This window comes from Mobula birostris, chromosome 6 (genome assembly GCF_030028105.1).
Source record: "Mobula birostris isolate sMobBir1 chromosome 6, sMobBir1.hap1, whole genome shotgun sequence".
Taxonomy (NCBI): domain Eukaryota; kingdom Metazoa; phylum Chordata; class Chondrichthyes; order Myliobatiformes; family Myliobatidae; genus Mobula; species Mobula birostris.
The window spans coordinates 189,070,638-189,094,626 of NC_092375.1; the positions used below are offsets into that span (position 1 = coordinate 189,070,638).

A 23,989-nucleotide genomic window follows, 5' to 3' on the forward strand; every position below is an offset into this window, starting at 1 on the left:
AAGGTCAAGAGTTGGAGGAGAAGAAATTTGATAGGAGAGGAGTGTACACCATATGGTAAAGTGAAAGAGGAGTGGTCTAGGGATCAGTAATAGGCAGATGAGAAGTAGTAAAAGGTCAGAGTGGGGAATAGAAGAAGGTGGTTGGAGGGGGGAGAAATTTGTTCACCAGAAGGAGAAACTGATATTTCAAAAATGCAGTTTGCTTTTGTGACACTCCCCTGCAAAACTGCTTTAAAATCTATACACATTTCCATTAGCAATAAAGTATGCGGCTATATAATCTTTACAATATTCATAGAGAAACAGGTGGTTAGGAGAGGACATGACAGGTACACTCACCCTCACTTTCTACTGACAGGATGGTACCCAGACAGTCATAGTCATACTTTATTGATCCCGGAGGAAATTGGTTTTCATTACAGTTGCACCATAAATAATAATAAAACCATAAATAGTTAAATAGTAATATGTAAATTATGCCAGGAAATTATGAAATAAGTCCAGGACCAGCCTATTGGCTCAGGGTGTCTGACCCTCCAAGGGAGGAGTTGTAAAGTTTAATGGCCACAGGCAGGAATGACTTCTTATGACGCCCTGTGTTGCATCTCGGTGGAATGAGTCTCTGGCTGAATGCACTCCTGTGCCCATCCAGTACATTATAGTGGATGGGAGACATTGTCCAAGATGGCAAGCAACTTAGACAGCATCCTCTTTTCAGACTCCACCGTGAGAGAGTCCAGTTCCATCCCCACAACATCACTGGCCTTACGAATGAGAATATAATGTGTTGCTCCTCAACCCTGCGGGTGGCCTCATCTTGGCATAAAAGGAGGCCAAGGGTCAACAGACTGGAACGGGAATTAGAATGTTTGGCCTCCGGGAAGTGAAGTTGAGTACGTTTAAGTTCACTGCACCCTGACTGGGAAACATACAGAAGAATCACTTATGCTAGACAGACCACAAATTTTGAGGTCTTGATCTTCGAATACTTTTTTGTCACCTATAAATCAGAAGCTGTGCTGGCTTACACAAAATAGCACCATGTCTTGACACCTGCCACCCCCTGAAGAGGCTGGTCGTGAAAAGTGGTCCACATTTCGACATAGTTTTTTCATTGCCCTTCATCAAAGGACATAATGTTATAGAGAAGGGGAAAGCTGTTTTAAAACCATAAGATACAGGAGCAAAATTAGGCCATTTGGCCAGTTGAGTCGATTCTGCCATTTCATCATGGCTGATCCAATTTTTCACTCAGCCCCAATCTCCTGCCTTCTCCCAGTGTCCCTTCATTGTCCTGACCAATCAAGAATCTATCAATAATTTTACATACAGACTTGGCCTCCACAGCTGCCTGTGGCAAAGGATTCCGCAGATTCACCACGCTCTGACTAAGGAAATTCCTCATCTCTGTTCTAAAAGGATACCCCTCTATTCTGAGGCCGTGTCTTCTGATTTTAGACTTTCCCACCATAGGAAGCATCCTCTCCACATCCACCCTGTCAAGGGCTTTCCCCATTCGATAGGTTTCAATGAGGTTACCCCTTATTCTTCTGAATTCCAGTCAATACAGGCTCATAGCTATCAAACGCTCTTCGTATGACAAGCCATTCAATCCTGGAATCATTTTTGTGAACCTCTTTTGAACCCTTTCCAGTTTCAGCACAAGCTTTCTACGATAAGGGGCCCAAAACTGTTCATAATACTCCAATTGAGGCCTCAATTTATAAATTCTTAACATTACGTCCTTGGTGTTTAAGCGCTAGGCCAATTCTCTTAAGTGTTCCAGTGAATGGTTTGAATAATGACTTGGAAATTAACATCAGAATGTACTCATAGGCAGGTATTTGCATATTACAATTGCTGACTAATATTCACGGGATTGATCCTGATATTAAAGCTGGACAGTTTCTCCATTTTAAAGTTCAAACGCTTAAAGAAAATTCGTTATGAAAGTACATACAAGTCACCATATACAACTCTGAGATCCCTTTCCTTGCGGGCATACCCAATAAATCCATAGAATAATAATCATAACAGAATCAACGAAGGACCACACCATCGTGGGCATTCAAGCAATGTGCAAAACATAAGTTGTGTAAATACAAAAAGAAAGAAATAGTAATACTGAATAAATAAGCAATAAATATTGAGAACATGAGATAAAGAGTCCTTGAAAGTGAGATCAAAGATCATGGACAACAGGAAATCTGCAGATGCTGGAAATTCAAGCAACACACATAAAAGTTGCTGGTGAACGCAGCAGGCCAGGCAGCATCTCTAGGAAGAGGTGCAGTCGACGTTTCAGGCCGAGACCTTTCGTCAGGATCTTCATCAAAGATCGTGGGAATGTTTCAATGATGGGGCCAGTGAAGTTCAGTGAACTGATTTACCCATTTCTTGGGACTGAGAATGACTAGTTTCCAGGGCAATCAGTTGTAATCTGAGGTGGTAGATAAGACCACCCTGAACTCTGCAGACTCTGGTTCAAGAGCCTGATAGTTGAGGGGTTAACTGTTCCTGAACCTGGTCGTGTAAGACCTCAGGCTCCTGTACCTTCTTCCTGATGGCAGCAATGAGAAGAAATCCTGACCTGAGTGTTGGAGGTCCCCCAGTGTTGGCTGCTGCTCTCCTGCGACAAGGCTCCATGTAGATGTACTTAAAGGTGGGGAGGGTTTTACCTGTGATGGACTGGGCCCTATTTGCTACTTCTTGTAAGATTTCTCCTTAAGATTGACTTGATTCCAGTGGGAGATGACAAGTAGCATTGCTTCAATAGGAACTGAATAAACAGTGGGGCAATGACGACAATAGGCTGTACTGAGATTGGTTCGTAGTAGACACGTTAGTTATGATCATGGCTTACAGGCAATCATAAAGGAGACGCAAGATAGAAAGAAATTCCTGTCAAGATCAAAACAAGGCTGCAACATTGAATCAATCAGTTGAAGCATACCAAGGTTTCTGGGAAATCATAAAATCCTGCACAGTTTATTGGTGCCGCTCCTGAAGATGTTCTTCAGCTGACCCACAGTGCAGATTTTGCCTCACAATGAATGGAATGCACAGATGCCTCTAATACTGTCTTTATGAAATTTACCCACGTCCCCCAAATATACGCTTACTGCCCTGTGAACTGAATGCATCATTTTTCAATTGTTCAAATTTACTTAGATTAAATTTTTGCTCCAATACATTTTTCCACCTACTTACTCACCTGGATGAGGCAGGGTCGATTTTTTTTTCCCCTCCGGGTTTTAAGATAGTCCTGCACTCAGATTAAGGGTTGAACAGATCTGGTGCAGAGGGTGCAAACTTTTTAGGTTTAATTACAAAGCAAACATCAAATCCATTATAATCTAAGCAAGAATCCTTTCTGGAAATACAGTGCAATACTTGGATGTGCAGGTGGCTGAACATCCTTCAGACTGATTTTATGCATGTAGTCAGCAAGGATTGTGCACCATGTTTCAACCACAATGCTTGTATTTTTATGCTGTTGCCAAAACCTCCAATGTATTCCCACACGAGAGAGAGAAATGTGAACAAACCGGTTCCACCAACACTTGTCACTGCAAATTAGTCATAATTTACTAGTAATGATTCATATCTCCTTTTCTTAAACCTACATTTTATTTCTTATGTCGCGCTCACATAAACTTTTCCAGTGATCTGTACTTTGGTACAATTGTGCGATCTCTAAATTCTTGCAATTCTATAACAAAGCACTGTGCAAAGCCAGTCTGAGGCTAAACTTCCTGTTCCAATAATAATGAATCCTCCAGGCTTTTATCTATTTTTGGAGCGGATTACCCATGAATAACATTGCAGCAAGTATGGTGTTTTATGAGTTAGAAGACTGTTTGGAGCGGAGATGGCAAACCGAGGGTCCACGGACTCTTGGTTAACTGCATTGGTCCATGGCATAAAAGGGTTGGGAACCCTTGGTTTTGAGGGCCAACAAAATAGCCAGTCTTAATATATGAGCCAGTATATTTTCTGTGGTAGATGAGCTGTCGTTAGGAGGTGTTTTTTAATGTCTAAAAAGTTGACATTTGCAAGGGCAGCAACTATATACAGGTGTCAACTGATTTGCATATTTCCAGCACTTTCCATTTTAGTTTTAGATTGCCAAGATCTGTAGGTTTTTTTTTTCAAATATTAAGGTTGAAGCCTCTTGCTACTTAATTTCCTTAGTTCAGAAATTTAAATTGGCTCCCAACCTCAGTCTAATTTGGAAATCCAGAAACAAACTTTGAAAGTGAGGTTGATTTACTCTCATTCACAAGCCATTGTACAGCTGTATACAAGATCTGAGCTCTAAGTTGCGTGCATGCTGGAGTATGTAGCTTGACACTAACTCAGCACGCTCACAAGTTTACAAGACATAAAGAAAAAGACAAATTGTAGATCTTGAAGCTTTTAGTCATAGAGTCAGAAAAAACAACAGCACAAAACAGGCCCTTTGGCCCATCTAGTCCATGCCAAACCACTTAAACTGTTATTCCCATCAACCTGCCTTGGACCAGAGCCCTCCATACCCTTAGCATCCATGTACGATATCTATTCAAACTTCTCTTAAATGTTGAAATCAACCTCACGTGTACCACTTATGCTGGCAGCTCATTTCATACTTTCATCACCTCCTGAGTGAAGAAATTTTCCCTCATGTTTCCCTTGAACTTTTCACATTTCACCCTTAACCCATGACCTCTAGTTGTAGTCCCACCCAACCTCAGTAGAAAAAGTCTGCTTGCATTTACCTTGTCTATACCCTTCATAATATGCACACCTCTAGCAAATCTTCTCTTAATCTTCTACATTCCAAAGAATAAAGGACTAATTTATTCAATCTTTTCCTGAAGTAGATTAACCTATCCCACTTCTTAACCATTTTCCAGCCATTTTAATTTAACTTCCGATCTTCATAAAATTATTGTTGTTTTGAACAATTTCCCTTCAACATAATGTATTTTTGGTAAAGCGGATGTATGACAGGTTGAAAAAAAAAAGCCTCTGTATTTAAATTCAAACACATTGGGCTCATTTTACACCAAAATGTGGAAAAACGAGCTTTTTTGACTTTCCATTGTAAGTGATTCTCAAACCAGTATACTTTTGCGTTGTAGCACATTGCTCTGATGTGTAGAAATATATTGCAACAGACACAGAATGGTGGAGGAACTCAGCAGGTCAGGCAGCATCTGTGGAAATGAACACACAGTCGAGGCTTTGGGCTGAGACCCTTCATCAGGACTGGAAAGGAAGGGGGAAAATGGCAGAATAAAAAGGTGGGGAAGAAGGCTTGCTAGAAGGTGATGATGAAACCAGGTGGGTGGGAACGGTCAAGAGCTGGAGAGGAAGGAATCTGATAGAAGAGGAGAGTGGACCATCGGGGAGAGGGAAGGATGGGGGCCCCAAGGGGAAGTAATAGACAAGTGAAAAGATATAAAATAGCCAGAGTGGGGAATAGAGCATAGAGGAAAGAGGGGGAGGGGCTGGAAAGGAATTTTTTTTTACCATTAGGAGAAATCAACACTCAAGCCATCAGGTGAGGGCACTCAAACCCAGACAGTATACAAGGTGTTGCTTCTCCAGCCTGAGGGAGGCATAATTTTGGCACAAGATTTGTTGGAGCCATTGCAATTACATAAAGATATTACATCTGATCTGCGCCGACATTTACGTGCTGGGCGGCACCTAATTAATTAGCTTGCTTATTTTGGCTTTTTTCTTAAAGATGTGCTGGGTGCGTCCCGGCTACCGCTGCACCCCTGCATGCTTCGCGGCCCGGAGGTTGGGGACTACTGCCTTACACCTCCTTTGGTAGAGACATTTCTCCAGCCTGCCACCTGCCGTTCACCATGACATTCATATCATTTTTTATGGAAATGATGAAGACCATCTGTGAACACCACACAGCCACATCAAATCAAACTTCCAGGAATGCTTTTCCACCCAAGCTTAGTGCGAACACCATTCCTACATCCACATTTCATTCAGTCATGGAGGTAGACAGCTGAATGAGCAACCTGTGCATATCTCAAGTCCTGGTTATGTGACCTCTGGCGCCGGGCAGACAATCTCTGAAGACAATTGATAATGGCTGGGGTCACCCATCTTGTAAAGACACTGCCCAGAAGAACGCACTGGCAAACTACTTCTGTAGGAAAATTTGCTGAGAACAATCATGATCATAAGACCATGATCACCTACATCATACACGTGCAAATAACAATGACGATGATGAAAGAATGAGGTGTATTTCTGAGTCAGGATAGTGTACAACTTGGTGAGTAAGCTGCAGGTGGCACCCTAATGTTCCTGGCATCCTTGCGCTTCTTAGTGTTGGAGGTTATGGGTTTGCCAGCTCCTGCTGCTGTAGCTGCAGTGCCTTTTGTCAGTGGTAAGGACTGCAGGCAGTGTTCACTGGTAATGGAAGGAATGAATGTTTCGGGGTGTGGATGGGGTGGGGTGCTAATCAAGCAAGTTACTTTAGAGTCTTGGATGGTGTTAAGCTTTTCCCCAGTTTAATTTATTTATTGGGATACAGGACCGATGGAATAGGCCTTTCTATACCACTCAAGCTACACCACCCAGCAAACCCCCGATTTAGCCTAATTACAGGACAATTTGAAATGAGCCATTAACTTACCCACTGGTAGGTTGCTGATACATATTCGGACTGTGGGAGGATACTAGACCACCCATGCAGTCACAAGGAGAACATCCAGGCTCCTTACAGGTAGTGGTGGAAATTGAACCTGGGTCACCTGTACTGCGAAGCGTTGTGCTAGACGCTACGCTACTGTGCTGTCCTTGTTGGAGCCAAATTCATCCAGACTAATGAGAGTGCTCTGGAATTCAAAGCCTGGTGTGATGGAGGTGGGAGGGATTCTTACAACATTTGAAATGTCTCTGGACAAGATACTTTTGAATCACTAAGACATGGAAGACTGTGGTTAAGTTCTGGAAAATGGGATTAACATAGGTTGGTACATGATGATTGACACATGCACATTGGGCAGATGTGCTTGTTTGTATGCTGCCCGATTGATTTTCATGCATCAATACTTCCACAGTCACCTCTTAATACTTTGTGATGCAGGTCTTCAGGTCCTGGTGATTTATTGCCTTTAAGCGCCACTAATTTCATCAGTACTTTTATTTTAAAAAATGATTTCAAATTTGCCTTGATGCTTTTCACTTATTCCCCCAATCATTATTAACTGTAGCTGAAGCCATCAACAGAGCTATAGCTGTGATTTTTTTCGCTACTTCTCAGGCATTCGCTTCTTCCTCCTAAAATTATTTTTTTTGGTTAAGTTTCTAACATCTATTTCTTGAGATTGATTCCCAAATTGTTATTTAACTCCTTAGGTTTCCTTATATAGTACGGTGTAGAAGGCACATATGTATACCTAGGGTGCCCAGGACTTTTGCACAGTATTGTTGAAATTTTATGTATTGTTCTGTGCTGCTGCCACAAAATAAAAACAAATTTCATGATATATGTGGGAGATGGTAAACTTGATTCTGATATGAGTCTCTATTGTTGACTGAGAATGGGAAAGGGACAAGGAGAGGGGAATCATGGTTGGGAAAAGGGGAAGGGAGAGGGGAGGGAGCAGGAAGCACCAGAGAGACTTTCTGTAATCATCTATTAACCCATTGCTTGGGATCAAACAACCTCGCCTGGTTTCTCAAGGCTGGGTGTGTTTGCACACACAACACCCCACACTCCTGGCGCTCCTTCTTTGCCAGCTGTCCCACACCCCTCCCATGATGCTCCACCCTCATCATTCCCAAAATCCTTTAATCCCACCAAATTTACAAACTTGCTCTTAATTTTAATTTAGATGAATCACATTGACAAGTACAGTACTATGCAATGATCTTAAGCACTCTAGATCTGGGGTCCACGGATCCCTCAGTTAATGGTAGGGGTCCATGGCATAGAAAAAGCTGGGAACCCTTGTACTTGTAATATATGTGTGTGTGCCTAAGACTTTTACACTGTACTGTACCTTCATTTAATTGTTTAGGATTTTGTGGAGTACAGGAAGTACGAGAGTTGCTTAATGATGAAAGTACACGGTCTGTATGGTTCTATCGTTATCATTCTGGTAGTCAAATGATACAAGCATAAAAGAGTTATGTCATAGTCATAGAAAAATACAGAATAGAAATAGGCCCTTCAGCCCATCTAGTCCATGCCAAAACCATTTAAACTGATTACTCCCATTGACCTGCATTAACCATCAGCTGACAGAACCAGACAGGATACCAAGAAAAATAACTGCAGAGGAATAAAGCACAGAACCTGGGTCCGCAAAAGCATCTTGTGTCAGATTTTCTTATTCTATACTTCAACATTATGTTTTGAACAATATTTAATTTGAAGTCAGATGAATCAGCACCAATTGCTTTCACAAGTTCCCCAAGGACCGCCAGTTTAATCAAATATTAATTTGATAGGCTCAGTATGCTAAATTAGCAATGAGTCATTTTTCCTAATCATAAACAAGTTGAAATCAGGTTCAAAGAGAAAAGAAAATGCATATGCTGACTGGGAAGAATGAAATTTTGTTTGAGTGGCTAACATCAAACCCAAGACTTGACTGATCTATGTGTACATTGTATCGTTCTAAATCTGGATTATTTTCAAATTATTTTATCATTTTACCCCAAATAATCAGAAACAGAATCAGGTTTAATATCACTGGTTGTGAAATTCGTTCACTTTACAGCAGCAGTACAGTATATACACACATACACACACTATAACTATATATATATATATATATATATATATATATTTCAAAAGGTTCAAGTGTTCCTTTTATTGTCAAAGTATGTATGTACAATACAACTCTGATACTTGTGTTCTCCAGATAGTCATGAAATACAGAAAAACCATGGAGCGGTTGAAAGAAATGACATCGATACCCCCCACCCTAGCGAAAAAAGAAGAAGTAAAGAAAAATAAATAGTGCAAAAATAGAAAGAAAAAAAATCGCAAAGTGGTGTTCATGGGTTCAATGTCCATTCAGAAAATGGATTGCAGATGGGAAGAAGCTGCTCCTGAATCATTGAGTGCCTTCAGGTTTCTGTACCTCCCAGCTGATGGTAACAATGAGAAGAGGGCACGTCCTGGGTGACTGGGGGGGGGGGGGGGGTCCTGAATGATGGATGCCACCTTTTCCAGGCATCACACCTCTTTAGTCCTGGATACTAAAGCGGCTAGTTTATTCCTTGTGAACTATTCGCCATTGAATTAACTTAGCAGCAATTCACATTCAATGAAAAGGTTTAACATTTCATCATTTTTAGTCCCTGCTTCCACTGTTTTACAATAGTGATTGTTGACACAGGTCTTCTCTATCATCCACAACAGAAAGGTGATACTGGAAATATAACTAGGATCAGTGATGGGTAAAGCAAGTAATTTAATATACACAGATCTTTACTGAATAAACAATGCAAAAAAAACACACGTTTTGTAAAATGGAATTACCTGATTTGCAAATCGATGATCACTTGCCGTCTGTCCACCTGCTCAGTGTATACTTTGACACCAGAGATTTTAGGTGACTGGAAAAGAATTAGGGTTTATTAGCGACTCTCCTCCACTTAAAGTTCATTTGTTAAAGACATCTCATTCAAAATAAGCTTAAAACTACAATCTACATCTTCATTTGACAGAAGCTTAAGTGATCCTATGCCGTAAAGTCCTTTTAAGGTTTTGGTGGAAAATGTACAGAAATTTAAATTTGATACGTTAATGTGAAAACATAGCCAGATGCTTCATAGAGACAGTCTTCGAACAGAGGTGGTCAAAAGTAGCCTCCTTCAAGCTGTGCCTTGTAGCTAACAGTTTATCCAAACATAAGCAAACCACTAGACTTCTTAGGCAACCCACACAAAACGCTGGAGGAACTCAGCAGGTCAGGCAGCATGTATGGAAAAGTGTAAACAGTTGATGTTTTGGGCCGAGACCCTTCAACAGGACTGATGAAAGGTCTCGACCCGAAGCACCAACTGTTTACTCTTTTCCATAGATGCTGCCTGACCTGCTGAGTTCCTCCAGCATTTTGAGTGTTGCTTTTCGATTTCCAGGATCTGCTGATTTTCTCGAGTTTGTGATACCACTAGACTTCTTGACTTGGGTGGGGGGAGGGGGGGGAAAGGATGTGTTGGTGGGGTGGTGGCAGGGAAAGAAGAGGGAGTAAGCCTGAGATAAGGACAGTGCGCATCTGGAATGAGGAGGCCTAGAAGCACACAGCGAGCAAGGCGGCATTCCTTAGAGGGGAAACAGAGATAACGTTTCAGAAAATGACACTTTATCAGAACTGCAGTCAGATGAAAGCAAGAAAGATAGACAAAACTTCTACTCCCCTCCTCTCCCTTGTCTGCTTTAAGCCAAGGCCTAATCTTTTTTGTCTCTCAAAGCAAGTCTTATGCTAACTTTTCTCAGAATCTTGCATGTGGTGAAGGAAACTTCTAGTTCATTCACTGAAATGTGATTTTAAGAGTGTCTGATTGGCAAGCCACTGACTGATATCTTTGGAAAATTGATATGTTGTGTATTTTTCTAACAATGCACATACGTCAATAAAACAAGGCAGCAATTCTCTACTGGCACTTATTAACCCATCCTACCCAACACATATCAAATGTGTACGTGTGGTTTACAACTGCTAGGTGATATATTATCAGTGCCAGAAATAGCAGGATGATTACATCATTACATTCCAAAACTTAGAAGCCAAAATAGAATTATAACCAGTAAGTGCATTAAAGCAGTATTGTGTAGACCGTGTTGAGGGCTGGAACAACTGATTGCCTAGTCCTCATGAAGTATTTCTCAAATACATACTTTGGTAAGTAACTCCAAATCCAGTGGGGAATAATACAGTGGCTATTGAGTGTATGTCTGTGGTCTTCTGTTGCTGTAGCTTTCACTTCAAGGTTTAATGTGTTTTGCATTCTGAAATGCTCTTCTGCACGCCACTGTTGTAACACGTGGTTATTTGAGCTACTGCCGCCTTTCTGTCAAATTGGACCCGTCTGCCCATTCTCCTCAGACCTCTCTCATTAACGAGAAGTTTTCGCCCACAGAACTACCACTCACTGGTGGTTTTTGTTTTTTTTGCACTATTCTCTGCAAACTCTAGGGACTGTTGTTGAGAAAATCCCAGTAGATCAGCAGTTTCTGAGATACTCAAACCACCCTTTCTGGCACCAACAACCATTCCATGGCCAAAGTCACTCAGATCATATTTCTACCCTATTCTGATGCATGGTCTGAACAACAAATGAACCTTGTGACCATGTCTGCATGCTTTTATGCATCGAGTTGCTGCCATGTGATTGGTTGAATGGATATTTGCATTATTGAGGTGTACAGGTGTACCTAATAAAGCAACCACGGAGTACGTGCTAAGCAATCTGTCGAGCTGCTTTTCTTTTGCTCTTGGGTAGCCAACTGAAGTTAAAATGCAAGCGGAAAAGAAGAATAAAAGCAAAGCTAGTAAACTTTGAACCAGAATATCAATGTTTAGTTGGAGAAAGTAACACTCTGAACGGATCCTATGCGTCACCCAGAAGCGTATTAGGTCAATTTCATTTAAAAGATCATTTCAATTTCTTTTAAAAGTGTTTGAAAACTGAACGAGCAAGACACTTAGGTACATTTGAGATTCATTGTTCCATTTTTATTAATAAAATATCACAAAGTTTGATAATAACATTCATAGAAAGGTACAACACCGAAGTCTTCAGCCCATCTACTCCATGCTAAACCATTTAAACTGCCTACTCCCACCAAACTGTTGACCAGGACCATGGCCCTTCATATCCCTCCCGTGTACCTATTCAAACTTCTCTGAAACATTGAAATTGAGCTTGCATGCACCACTTGCGCTGGAAGCTTATTCCACACATATCAATGAAATAGTTTCCCCTCATCTTCCCCTTAAACATTTCATCTTTCACCCTTAACCCATGACCTCTAGTTGTAGTCCCACCCAACCTCAGTGGAAAAAGCCTGCTTGCATTTACCTGATCTATACCCCTCATTAAACCCCTTTTAAATGGATGTCTCTGGAAATGCAGCTCGTTAGCTAACAGTTACTGGACTCCATGGCAAGAAATCCACCCTTCTCAGGCTTCGAATGTCTAGGGTGTATAGAACTTTGGTCCCGCCAACCAGAGATTGGGATGTCTCTCCCACCCAAACCCTGGTTTGTGTGAATGTTGTGTGATGTACTGCCCCCCTGCAATCACCTGTCGGCAAGGAATAACAGATTGTACACTGCATATGATTATAAGTATATTTATGAACATGAACTTAGCCAGTTATTAAAGAAAAGAAAGACGAAAACAAAAAGGGCCCATTATAATTAAACAGTCAAATGTGCACACAAGTTGGAGCTCTTCTTGAAGTTGTTTTTAACTCACATGCTGGACCCTCGGTCTACGTGAAAGCACACACCACCTTCCGAATGTCACTCAAAATCCATCTTGAACAAATGGGCTGTACCACAGGAGTATTGGTCCTTCCTCCTTGAAGCCATTCACCTGCACAAAGCACCTTGTACAACAGGGATGGCATCCTCAGCTACCTTCCCTCCTGTCTTCTCCCAACTCCTGCCAAAAAGATCCCTCCCACGCCTGTGTCCCTCACAAAAGTCTCTCCACCCAGCATGCTCTAGAACCTTCTCCCAATTCCACCATCATGATTGGCTGAAACCTCATTCCTAAGCTGATCAACAAAGCCCCTTATCTCAGCTCAAACCCAGACAGGCTGAAAGCAGAACAGACCACTCTTACAAAACTGCTAAAATGAAATACCTATAGCATAGCAGTAAAAAATCTTAACCAGGCTGTTACACTCATAATTCTGTATATTTCTATCAAATCTCCTCTCAACCTTCTATGTTCCAAGGAATAAAGTCCTAATCTGTTCAATCTTTCCTTATTACTCATGTCCTCCAGTCCCAGCAACATCTTTGTAAATTCTCTCTGTTCTCTTTCAACTTTATCTACATCTTTCTTGTAGGCAGGTGACCAAAACTGCACACGACACTCCAAATTAGGTCTCACCAATGTCTTACACAACTTCAACATAACATCCCATCTCTTGTACTCAGTACTTTGATTTATGACTAAAATTCTGACTAAAGATACAAGTCAGAGAAGACTAGGCATACCAGGAACCAATACAACTACCGATTGACCTAGAAGTTTATTATCTTCAAAGTTCCTCATAAGAAAAAAATTAATTTGATTATGCGAAACCCTATTTTACAAATGTTAAATAAATGCCACTCTGAAGTAAGGAAACAAACAAGGAGTACATATGCAAACTGAACAAAAACATTTTAATAAGCAGCCTACAATGGAAAGTTCCTGCACAAACATCTGACAATACCTAAAAGGAAATTGAAGTGCTTTATGAAATATCCCACAAAGGTTAAGCAAATGGATACAAATTCTGAGCAGCCATAATCCAATTAAATTTTAGAAGAGTCTAATAATTCAGAATTTGTATGGCAAACTGTTTAGAGAAGGGAGGGGTACTGGTCCAATGCATCACAACAAATGTCACTCTGACCTTTTATCTCTTTTCAGTTGCCCATTATTTCCCCCGGGTCCTGTCCTCTTTCCCCTCTCCTATGGTTCAGTCTCCTCTCCTATCACAATCCTTCTTCCTGTGTCACTCTCCTTCCTCTCCAGCCCTTGACCTTTCCCACCAACCTAGCTTCACCTATCACCATCCAGCTGGTCCCCTTCCCTTCCTTTCAGTTAGTCCTGACGAAGGGTCCCGGCCTGAAACGTCGACTGTACCTCTTCCTACAGATGCTGCCTGGCCTGCTGCATTCACCAGCATTTTTTGTGTGTGTTGCATCTGCAGATTTCCTCGTGTCTACCCTTTCCCCTCCTCCCACTTTTTCATTCTGGTATCTTCCCCCTTCCCCCTCAGTCCTGAAGAAGGGTCTTGGCATGAAATTTCGGTGGATTTGATACAGAAAAAGATGTACTGCAAAAGCCAGACTCCGCTCTCTCATCAGGGCAACCGATAATACCTTGCCCTACCCCCAAAATCTTCACTAGTGGTTCAGCAGTGAGGTTCGATGCCCCCTCTATGACATGACCAATACCAACCTTCAACACACCTTGGCAGGCTGCAAGACTCTGCTGTGCCAAGGATGCAACAGTTGGTGGCATGACCAAGTTCTAAAGAAGCTGGCAGAGATGATGCGAGAATCAGCCTTTCCCCAGTGGGATGCCAACTCATCCCGTTTGTTAAGGCTGGCAAGAGCGCTGAGTGTACCCGCCCAAGAGCTCCCTCAGGAAACTTCTCCACAGGCAAGGAGTGGGACATGAGGGCAGATCTCAGCAGAGATCTACAGCTCTGCAAGGAAATCACCACCAAATCTCTCTGTCCAGACAGAGCACTGTGGTCCATGGTCACTAAGATGGTCCTTATTGAGTTAACCACCCCATGGGAGGAAGGAATGGAGGCTGCCCACGAGTGTAAGAGGTTGAAGTACTGTTAGCTGAGTGTAAGGAAGATGGCTGGAGGACCATCATCTACCCCATGGAGGTAGGAAGCCGGGCCGTCGTCGGCACATTGACGACAAGGTTACTGCGCGATATGGCAGTGACTGGAGCGAGGCTCAGGAGCATTGACTGAAGAGGCTGAAAATGGCAGCTTTTGGCTGTGGCTGAGGAGGAAGGACAGAAATTGGGGGACTAACTAACCCTATTGAAAGCTGAATGGTGTGATAGGGAGACGTCCCTGCCACAGCTCAGCCACTAGAAGTACCAGGGCTAAGGAAGCAAAACATCAATGAATAGCAGTCCCTGGCTGATGACCCTACAGCTGATCTATGGGCATTGTTGGAGGCACAGCAGGCAGCAGTGCTAAGCAGGGATAATCTTCCTGTACATCTCATTGACTTTTGGTGGATTGGACACAGAAAAATATGTACAACATTGTACCTAGTGTAAGCCAATTTTACTCAGTATTCATTTCTAATATTTTTGCCAATTTTACATTACAAACTACAGGACTTACTTTAATATGCTATCAGTAGAAAAGAAAATTAAAATAAAGAAGATTGGGTCTGACTACTTAATAGTACGCAAGGGGTTTCTTCTTTTATGTTATTGCTAAGGCTAATAAAATGGCTTCTTTGTTATGTTAAAAATAAAATGGCTTCTCTGTGATGTTAACTGCTGAGACAGTGGTTCTCCCTTAGCGGTTCGTTTGGGTCATATTACTGATATAGGTGTTTAGTGTATTTGGATGACCTCCCAGCATTGGGATTCGCCTTGGAAGACTATGAAGCGAGGCGAGTGAGGGAGCCCAGGGGACAAAGAATTAATGAAGTAAAACTTTCTTTGGACGAGTGCCAGGTCTGGAGAAGGACACAGATTCTGAGTGTTTGGCTGAGAGAGGAGATTTGCGTCGCTGAACTGAATGCTGAGAAATGCATGCTGGAGACTGAGTGCTGCAATTTTGGGACAACCATTGAAGAATTGGAGTTCACGCTCATCAAAGTGGAGATGGGGAACACAGAATTCTGAGCCGAAACTGTTGTCATTTACTGATGAATTAATCCAGAGAGACGAAACAATGACCAACCTTCGAAAGGATCAGCAGAAACTCAAGACATCGATCCAGAACAGATTGGAAGAAGCTGGTGGTGTAATTACATCCCAGATGGAGATGGACACGAAGCATGAGCCAGAACTGCTGAGACTGGGGCGACAGTTGGAGGAGTCCAAGAAGAAGGTGATGTTTTGATTGCAGGAGGCTGAAGAGGCAGCCCAGGCTAAGTGCTTCAGTTTGGAGAAAATCAAACAGCAGCTACCAATCGAGGAAATGAGGAAGAATACGGATTCAAAGGATGATGTGCTGGATGTGTGGTACATGCTGCCTTTTGCTAACTTCCCCTTGATTGAGGAAAAGGCTTTTGGTCCTTCTCCCACTGAGCCAGATGTAGTGGGAAGGGCTAGCTGTGGGCAGCCTGGGTTACTGCAGGACCCTGAAGGAAAAGAAGCGGGGCCCTGGACACAGGAAGGGGGCTCCGAAGTGCAATGGGGGCATAAGTGAGAGATTGAGAGAGGATTTGGCAAGCAGATCGAGGTACCCCCAGTAGTGTCTGAGCCTGAAGGGTTTAGGTGAGGGGGTACGGAGGTCTCGGAGGATTAGGAAACTCCTAGATGGATTGGCCTATGTAGCGCCCGTGGAACAGGGCGTAAGGTCTACTGTTTGGGGAGCAATGTGACTGTTTGTACAAGGATTAGGTTTTTGTGTCTGTAGGAACGGTTGGCGAGTTATTTAGAAGTCATGAGGACATGACTAAATTTGGTGGGGGGAAGAGTATAAGGGGTTTCTTCTTTTATGTTATTGCTAAGGCTAATAAAATGGCTTCTTTCTTATGTTAAAAATAAAATGGCTTCTCTGTGATGTTAACTGCTGAGACAGTGGTTCTCCCTCTAGCGTTTGGGTTCTATTACGAGAATGAGAATTGTATTCATTTGCTACCCAATTGGGATAGATGTCATTCTTTCGTGTGTCTGTAAGCTTTTGTTTTCGTGGGCTTTGGGGCAGAAGGCGCGAGGGGGAGAAGAGACGCGATGCTGTCAGCTGGGCGGTGGAATGGACCCTGAGCAGGAGTCCGAGGCCCAGGGTTTTCGGGAGGAGAACCAAAGAGGAAGGACATGCTGGATGTGCTCTGGTCAACTACCGTGGTTGGTCCCAGGCAGCGGGTCCAGGGGGTCAGAAGGGATCAAATGGTGGAAGGAAGACCCCATTCATTGAGCTCCAACGGTTGTGCACAAAGTGGTTGAACTCTGATAAGTTTGGCGTCTTTTACTTTCCTTTTATATTTTATCTCTATTAATTATATAGTTCCAGTAAGATCTATAAATTGTATTCTGTAAATCACATATGGTGTACTGTCCGATATTTGGCGTGATGGGGTACATCATACAGCCCCTACACAAACTTGATTACCCAGTTTGGAGGGGTCGAAGGCTGCTCCCCCTAGACAAAAGCGAGCTGAGCGAGCCTGAGACTTACCGGGGGCTACATGTAAATTTCTTTACACTTCACCAATTAATTATCTGTTTGTATTTTATAAATACTTCTACACAAGTAACTGCTTGCTACAAATCCTACTGGCTATAGTATGCATAACAGTTTAATATGCCACTGGTAGTTATACAAAGTATAATTACGGAAGCTTTGTACTGCATAATTTCTTTAGCCAGAGAGTGGTGAATCTGTAGAATTTGCTACAACACGCGGCTGTGGAGGCCAAGTCATTGAGTATATTTAAGGCAGAGTTTAATAGATTCTTGATTAGTCAGAGCATGAAGGGATACAGAGATGGCAGGAGGTTGGAGCAGAGATGGAAACTGGTCAACCATGATTAAATGGTGGAGCAGACTCAATGGGCCAAATGGCCTAATACTGCTACTATACCTTATGGTCTTATCACCTGGGAATAAGAGTTTTCCCATTGGCTAATTTTTACTTCAGTATTGACTAAGTACTTTTAATTAGATTATTATCTATAGATTAGAATGGAATTTTTCTTATCTCTGTGGGGATAAAAAAAACTGTCTTGTGTTTAGCGCCACATTCTTGAATCTTAGCTTTTCCTGTTACTGTCTGTTCAGCTTCCTTCTGTTCTATCGACTCTTAATAAAATAATCCCGAAGCAACAAGTTTTATGACATCAACTCGATCCTGACATCAAAAAGAACTTTGGATTTAAACACCAGAATCCTTCAGGTAGTGGATAACAGATTATATTGCATAGTTTGGCCATTGTTATTACAAATTTGATTATTCAGACAAAATTCTGGAGCAGTTTCATTTTATGATCAACCACATTGAAATAAATCAAATTGCGTGAAGAATAATATCCTTACCTGTTCACCAAAATTAAGTTTTGTGAAGGCAAATGTTTTCAAGCAAACGTTTGATCCACATACTAAAGGCTCAATGATGTCTCTAAATGTCCTTTCCAGATACATTCCAAAATATGGCCAGGCTTGCTTTAAAATCTAGTTCAGAAAGTATAAAATGTTAGAGAACACAGGTACAGAGATGGCTTCAACATCAGATGAAAACCTGAATATTCTGGTTTAATCAATTGAAGATTATAATGTTAAAACAAAGAAACTATGAAAGAAACATTCTAAACCAACAGTAGTATTTTATTTAAAAATAGTTCAGGATCCTCCCTTTCTGGACGTCAAAGAGGTTAGAGCATAGAGTATAGAGCACTACCGCACAGTGATAGGCCCTCTAGCTCATAACGTCCATTCAGAGCCTGAGGGGAGCCAATCAGGACCAAGGCAAGTGAACAGGGGCCTATATAAGCACAATACTCTTATTGATGATGAAACGTTTGCAAGCCAATTGCTAAGCTCGGTGAAAACTATAGCATCAAATGCCTCAACCCGAGCTACCAATATTCAGCAGCATCCTAATGAGCCTGCTACTGATTTAAACTGCATGTCAGCATGTTCCATATCCTTCTATTCCCTGTCTGTTCATGTGCCTGTCTGAACGCCCCTGAAATTTTGTTTTACTGTCTACTTTCACACTTTCCCCAGGAGCATGTGCCAGGTATCTACCATTCTATGCAATAGAAGCCTGTCTTGTAAATCTCCTTTAAACTTCCCCTCGCTCACGTTTTAGCTATTCCCTCTAGTATTTGACATTTTCCTCCTGAGAAAAAGGCCGACCATCTACCTCATGTATAGCTCTCATTATATATTCTTTGATCAGAATAAGACAACCCAAGTCCTGAGAGAGGGTCTTGGCCCAAAACGTTGACTGTTCACACATTTCCATAGATGCTGCCTTACTCTTCTGAGTTCCTCCAGCATTTTGTGTATGTTACAAACACAAGAAAATGTACACATGCTAGAAAACTAAAGCAACATACACAAATGCTGAGGAACTCAGCAGCTCAGGCAACATCTATGGAAATGTGTGATACCAAGTTTATTTAACATCTAGGCAACAGCCCGGCGAGTCTCTTCTGCACCCTCTCCAAAGCCTCCAGATCTTTCCTGTAATTGACAACCAGAACTGCACAACAAAAACTGCACACAATTTTAAGCACCTTCTCTTTTCTTTTCCTGTTTCCAGCATCCAGTTTTCCACAACCCTTATCCTCCAACTCATCAAACAGCATTGAATCAACAATGATGTTTTCTACGAGTAGCCACACAGTGAAGCTTCAGATTTGACCCTCAGAAAGTATCATTGGACCAGTAGTGGTCTTAATGTGTTGACTTGGATACAAAGTGAAAAGTGAGCAACAGCTCCAGGATAAAGGTTTGGGCGCCTGCACTTTAACAGACATTTTGCTGTTGAAAAGGAATTTTAAAGGGTTATTGTCAGGTAGCTTAATCGTGGGGCATGCCAAGCATTTAGATGACCATTTGGACCACCTTCCATTGTCCCCAGTTAACACTCTGAAAATCAAAATCAATGAGCACTTCCAGATCAAGGGGGGCAAAGTTCCACGCAGCATTCCAAATTGAATCAAGTGGTCATGAAGATGATGACCATAAGTTATAGGAGCAGAATTAGGCCATTTGGCCCATCAAGCCTGCTGTGCCATTTCATCATGGCTGATCCATGTTCCCTCTCAGTCCCAGTCTCCTGCCTTCTCCCACCCCTGTATCCTTTCAGGCCCTGACTAATCAACAATCTATCAACCTCTGCCTTAAATACAGCCAATGACTTGGCCTCCACGGCCGCTGTGGCAAAGAATTCCACAGCTTCACCACTCCCTGGCTAAAGAGATTCCTTCTCATCTCTGTTGTAAAAGGATGCTCCTCTATTCTGAGGCTATGTCCTCTAGTTTTAGACTCTCCCACCATAGAAACATCCTCTCCACATCCACTCTATTGAGGCTTTTCGGCATCGATTGGATGACAGATCGAGACCAGTCAAATTTTCAGTGAGCAACACAAGCTGACCTGGAGATCACTGACACATAAAAAGTAAAAATAGTGGGAGGTCATGGTGGTCAAAGTTTCTGGCTAATCTATAAAAAGCTTTCACCTATTCACTCTCTTCAGAAGTTTTCTTGTCTTATTTTTCTACAACATTGAATCTCAGTGGGTTTAATTTGTTTTTTTTTTGACATTGATTAATAGAGAAGACTCTTTTGTGTCAAAGTGAAAAGCGATCGCTACAAAGTGATCTAATTACAAATATACAAAACAAAATAATTGATTGCATATTCACCCCCTTTTAATATGACACATCAATTCATCACCTGTGCAGCAAATTAGTTTTAGAAACCACATAATTAGTTAAATGGAGATCACCTGTGTGCAGTCAAGGTGTTTCAATTAATTAGAGAAAAATACATATGTATCTAGAAGGTCCAGCTGCTGGTGAGTCAGTATCTTGCCAAAAATTACACCATGAAGACAAAAGAACACTCCAATCAACTCCATGAACAGGTTATTGAAAACAAGTCAGAAAATGGATTTCAACTTACTAAATATCCCTTGGCATATAGGTAAGTCAATCAAGAAATGGAAAGAAAATGGCACAGCTGTAAACCGGCCTCAAAAACTGTGGCCATGCAAGAAGGGGACTAGTGAGGGAGGCCACCAAGAGACCTATGACAACTCTGGAGGAATTACAAGTTTCAGTGGCTGAGATGGGAGAGACTATGCATACGACCGTTGCCCAGGTGCTTCACCAGTTGCAGCTTTCAGGGAGAGTGGCAAAGAGAAAGCCACTTCTGGAAAAAAAGACCTCACATGAACTCTCAGAGTTTGCCAGAAGGCATATGGGAGATTCTGAAGTCAGCTGGAAGAAGGTTCTATGGTCTGATGAAATGAAAATTGAACTTTTTGGCCATCAGGCTAAATGCTATGTTTGGCATAAACCAAACACCACACATCATCAAAAACACACCATCCTTACCGTGAAGCATGATGGTGGCTGCATCATGCTGTGGGGATGCTTCACTGCAGCAGGCCCTGGAAGGCTTGTGAAGGTAGAGGGTAAAATGAATGCAACAAAATACAGGGAAATTCTGGAGGAAAACCTGATGCAGTCTGCCAGAGAACTGTGACTTGGGAGAAGACCTTATCTTTCAGCAAGACAATGACCCCAAGCATAAAGCTAAAGCTATACAGAAAAGTCTTCAAAAACAACAAAGTTAATGTCCTGGAGTGGCCAAGTCAAAGTCCAGACCCCAATCCAATTGAGAATTTGTAGCTGGACTTGAAATGGGCTGTTCACTCACAATCCCCATGCAACCTGACAGAACTTGAGCAGTTTTGTAAAGAAGAATGGGGAAAAATTGTAGTGTCCAGATGTGCAAATCTGATAGAGACCTATCTACACAGACTCAAGTCTGTAATTGCTGCCAAAGGTGCATCTACTAAATACTGACTTGAAGGGGGTGAGTAATTATACAAATCATCTATTGTTTAATAATTGTAATAAATTTAGACCAATTTGTAGAAACTTGTTTTCATTACGACACAGAGTCTTTTCTGTTTGTCAGAGTCAAAAAAAGCCAAATTAAATGCATTGTGATTCAATGTTGTAAAACAGTGGTCCCCAACCACCGGGCCGCGGACCGGTACCGGGCTGCAAAACACGTGCTACTAGGCCGTAGGCCGCGAGGAAACAATATGATTTGGCGATATGAAACAATATGAGTCAGCTGCACCTTTCCTCATTCCCTGTCACACACTGTTGAACTTTAACATACGCGAGGTCATCAGTGACCCAAGACGTGCAAAGGAATGGGTCCGTGAGCCATTTGTGAATGTTTCTGGTGAATCTTCCATGTCAGCACGGGAAGAAGATCAATTCCTCGAGCTTGCAAATGACGGCGGGCTGAAAAGTATGTTTGACATAACATCTCTGCCGGCATTCTGGATCAAAGTCAAGGCTGAATATCCTGAGATAGCCATGAAAGCACTGAAAATGTTGCTTCCATTTCCAACATCATATCACTGCGAAGTGGAGTTTTCTGCGATGAATGCAACGAAAACCAAATTGTGGAATAGACTGGACATAAGGAATCCCCTTCAAGTATCGCTGTCTCCCATCACCCCTCGATGGGACCGTCTTGTTGCAGGGAAACAAGCCCAGGGCTCCCACTGATTCAGCGATATTGGTTTGTTGCAATGATTTTATATGTTCATCCGAGGAAAGTATGCGCTGTGTGTTTAATATCCAAACGTTACTTAAAATGTTATGATGCTATTGACTTACAAGTGACTTATAATTCAGTGGTCTCCCACCTCCGGGCTGCGAAGAACGCAGCGGTACAGCGGTAGCCGGAACGCACCCAGCACATCTTTAAGAAAAAAGCCCAAATAAACAAGCTAATTAAGTAGGTGCCACCCGGCACGAAAATCAAGTAGCTTGTTTATTTTGGTTTTTTTCTTAAAGGTGTGCTGGGTGTGTTCCGGCTACTGCTGCATTCTTCGCGGCCCGGTATCGGTCTGCGGCCCAGAGGTTTGGGACCACTGTTATAATTGACTTATCACTATATTCATGCGAGGAAAATATTTGCTGTTTAATATTAAATTGGTTAGATAAACCCCTTTAGAAATGAAATTGAGTATATTAGCCACTGATAGTGACTTATAGTTGACTTATCACCTATATTCCGGGCATGATTAACAACCACCCCACCCCGGTCAGCCGGTCTGCAAGAACATTGTCAATATTAAACCGGTCCGCGCTGCAAAAAAGGTTGGGGACCCCTGATGTAAAACAATACAATATGAATATTTCTGGGGGGCGGGGGGAGGTAAATACTTTTTATAGGCTCTGCACATTTACCACTGTAATACGAGTTTTCCCCACAGCAAGCTTTTCATTCAGTGAAAGAAATGAAAGCTGATAGCCTTGTTCTCATTTGCCTTATTTAGATAAGTTGTAAAACATTTTTATGTTAGCAAGTGCAATTCGCAAAACGGAAGAAGAGTGTAACACAACAGGATAATTGGAGGTTCAGAAAAGACAAGGATTATTTGTTGCTTGTATTTTGGTATGTATGGCAAGGTGGAATTATGTCTCTACCAAAGGAGGCATAAGGCACTCCTTCCCTTCACTAGCCCGTAAGTCACTCTTGGGCGAGGTATAGCCCCCTCCTCCCCCATCAGGGTCACGTGAAGCCATGGGAGCAGGTGGCAGATAGTCTTATCAGTAGCTGATGCACATCACAAGTCCTGGTTATGCGACTTCTGATGCCAGGCAGACAATCTCTGAAAAGTATTGATAATGGCTGGGGTCACCCATCTGGTAAAAGCACTGCCTAGAACCCATACCTCAAAGAATAATGAAAAAGCAAATTATACTTTCCAATATAACATCCAGTCATATGGGCAATGAGAACATCATGTGGAAGGGTCTAGATCAGAAATGAATGAGTTGTACAAAGGAACAGGATGCTGGAGTGTGACAAGACCGGTAAACTGTTGACTCAGTGCAGAGCAGGATGTTCCTTGGTGGTGAACGAGAAATGTGAGAAACTATGGATTACTTCATATCTCAGAAACATATTTAAGTCCTGGCTGTTTCTGCTGCATCACACTGTTCTCCCACAACAAAAGCTCATGGGCAGACCTATTCCCTGTACCTTGAGAGTTACCCCTGAGGAAAGGCAGATACCGACAGTGAAATTCATTAATGCTTCAGGGTTTCATTGCACCTTTGGCCGATTAATGAGAAAGGCATTTGAACAGCAGCATCTTAGATCAATGTCTATCAGGTAACATGCAAAATTCTGGAGGAAGTCAGCAGGTCAGGCTGCATCAATGGAGAGGAATGAAGAGTCAATGTTTTGGGCTGAGATTCTTCATCACGTTCAACATCTGCAGAACCTCTTGCATCTATCAGGTAGCAGTGATCTCGGCCTCCTTAAATATTTCTGGGATCAAACTGCTTGCAGCAGGCATC

The 23,989-nt window shown here is 42.1% G+C and overlaps 1 protein-coding gene across 3 annotated transcripts in view; it reads right to left on the reverse strand.

Moving 5' to 3' along the window:
• The window catches only part of LOC140199660 (extended synaptotagmin-3-like), a 117,891-nt gene that overhangs the window by 69,040 nt on the left and 24,862 nt on the right, over positions 1 to 23,989 (reverse strand). For all 3 annotated transcript variants that reach the window (XM_072262109.1, XM_072262110.1, XM_072262111.1), the window contains exons 3-4: positions 17,953 to 18,087; positions 9,515 to 9,591 (exon numbers count right to left, since the gene is read on the reverse strand). In XM_072262109.1, the coding sequence (XP_072118210.1) occupies positions 9,515 to 9,591; positions 17,953 to 18,087 (212 nt within the window). The remainder of the gene's footprint in view (positions 1 to 9,514; positions 9,592 to 17,952; positions 18,088 to 23,989) is intronic.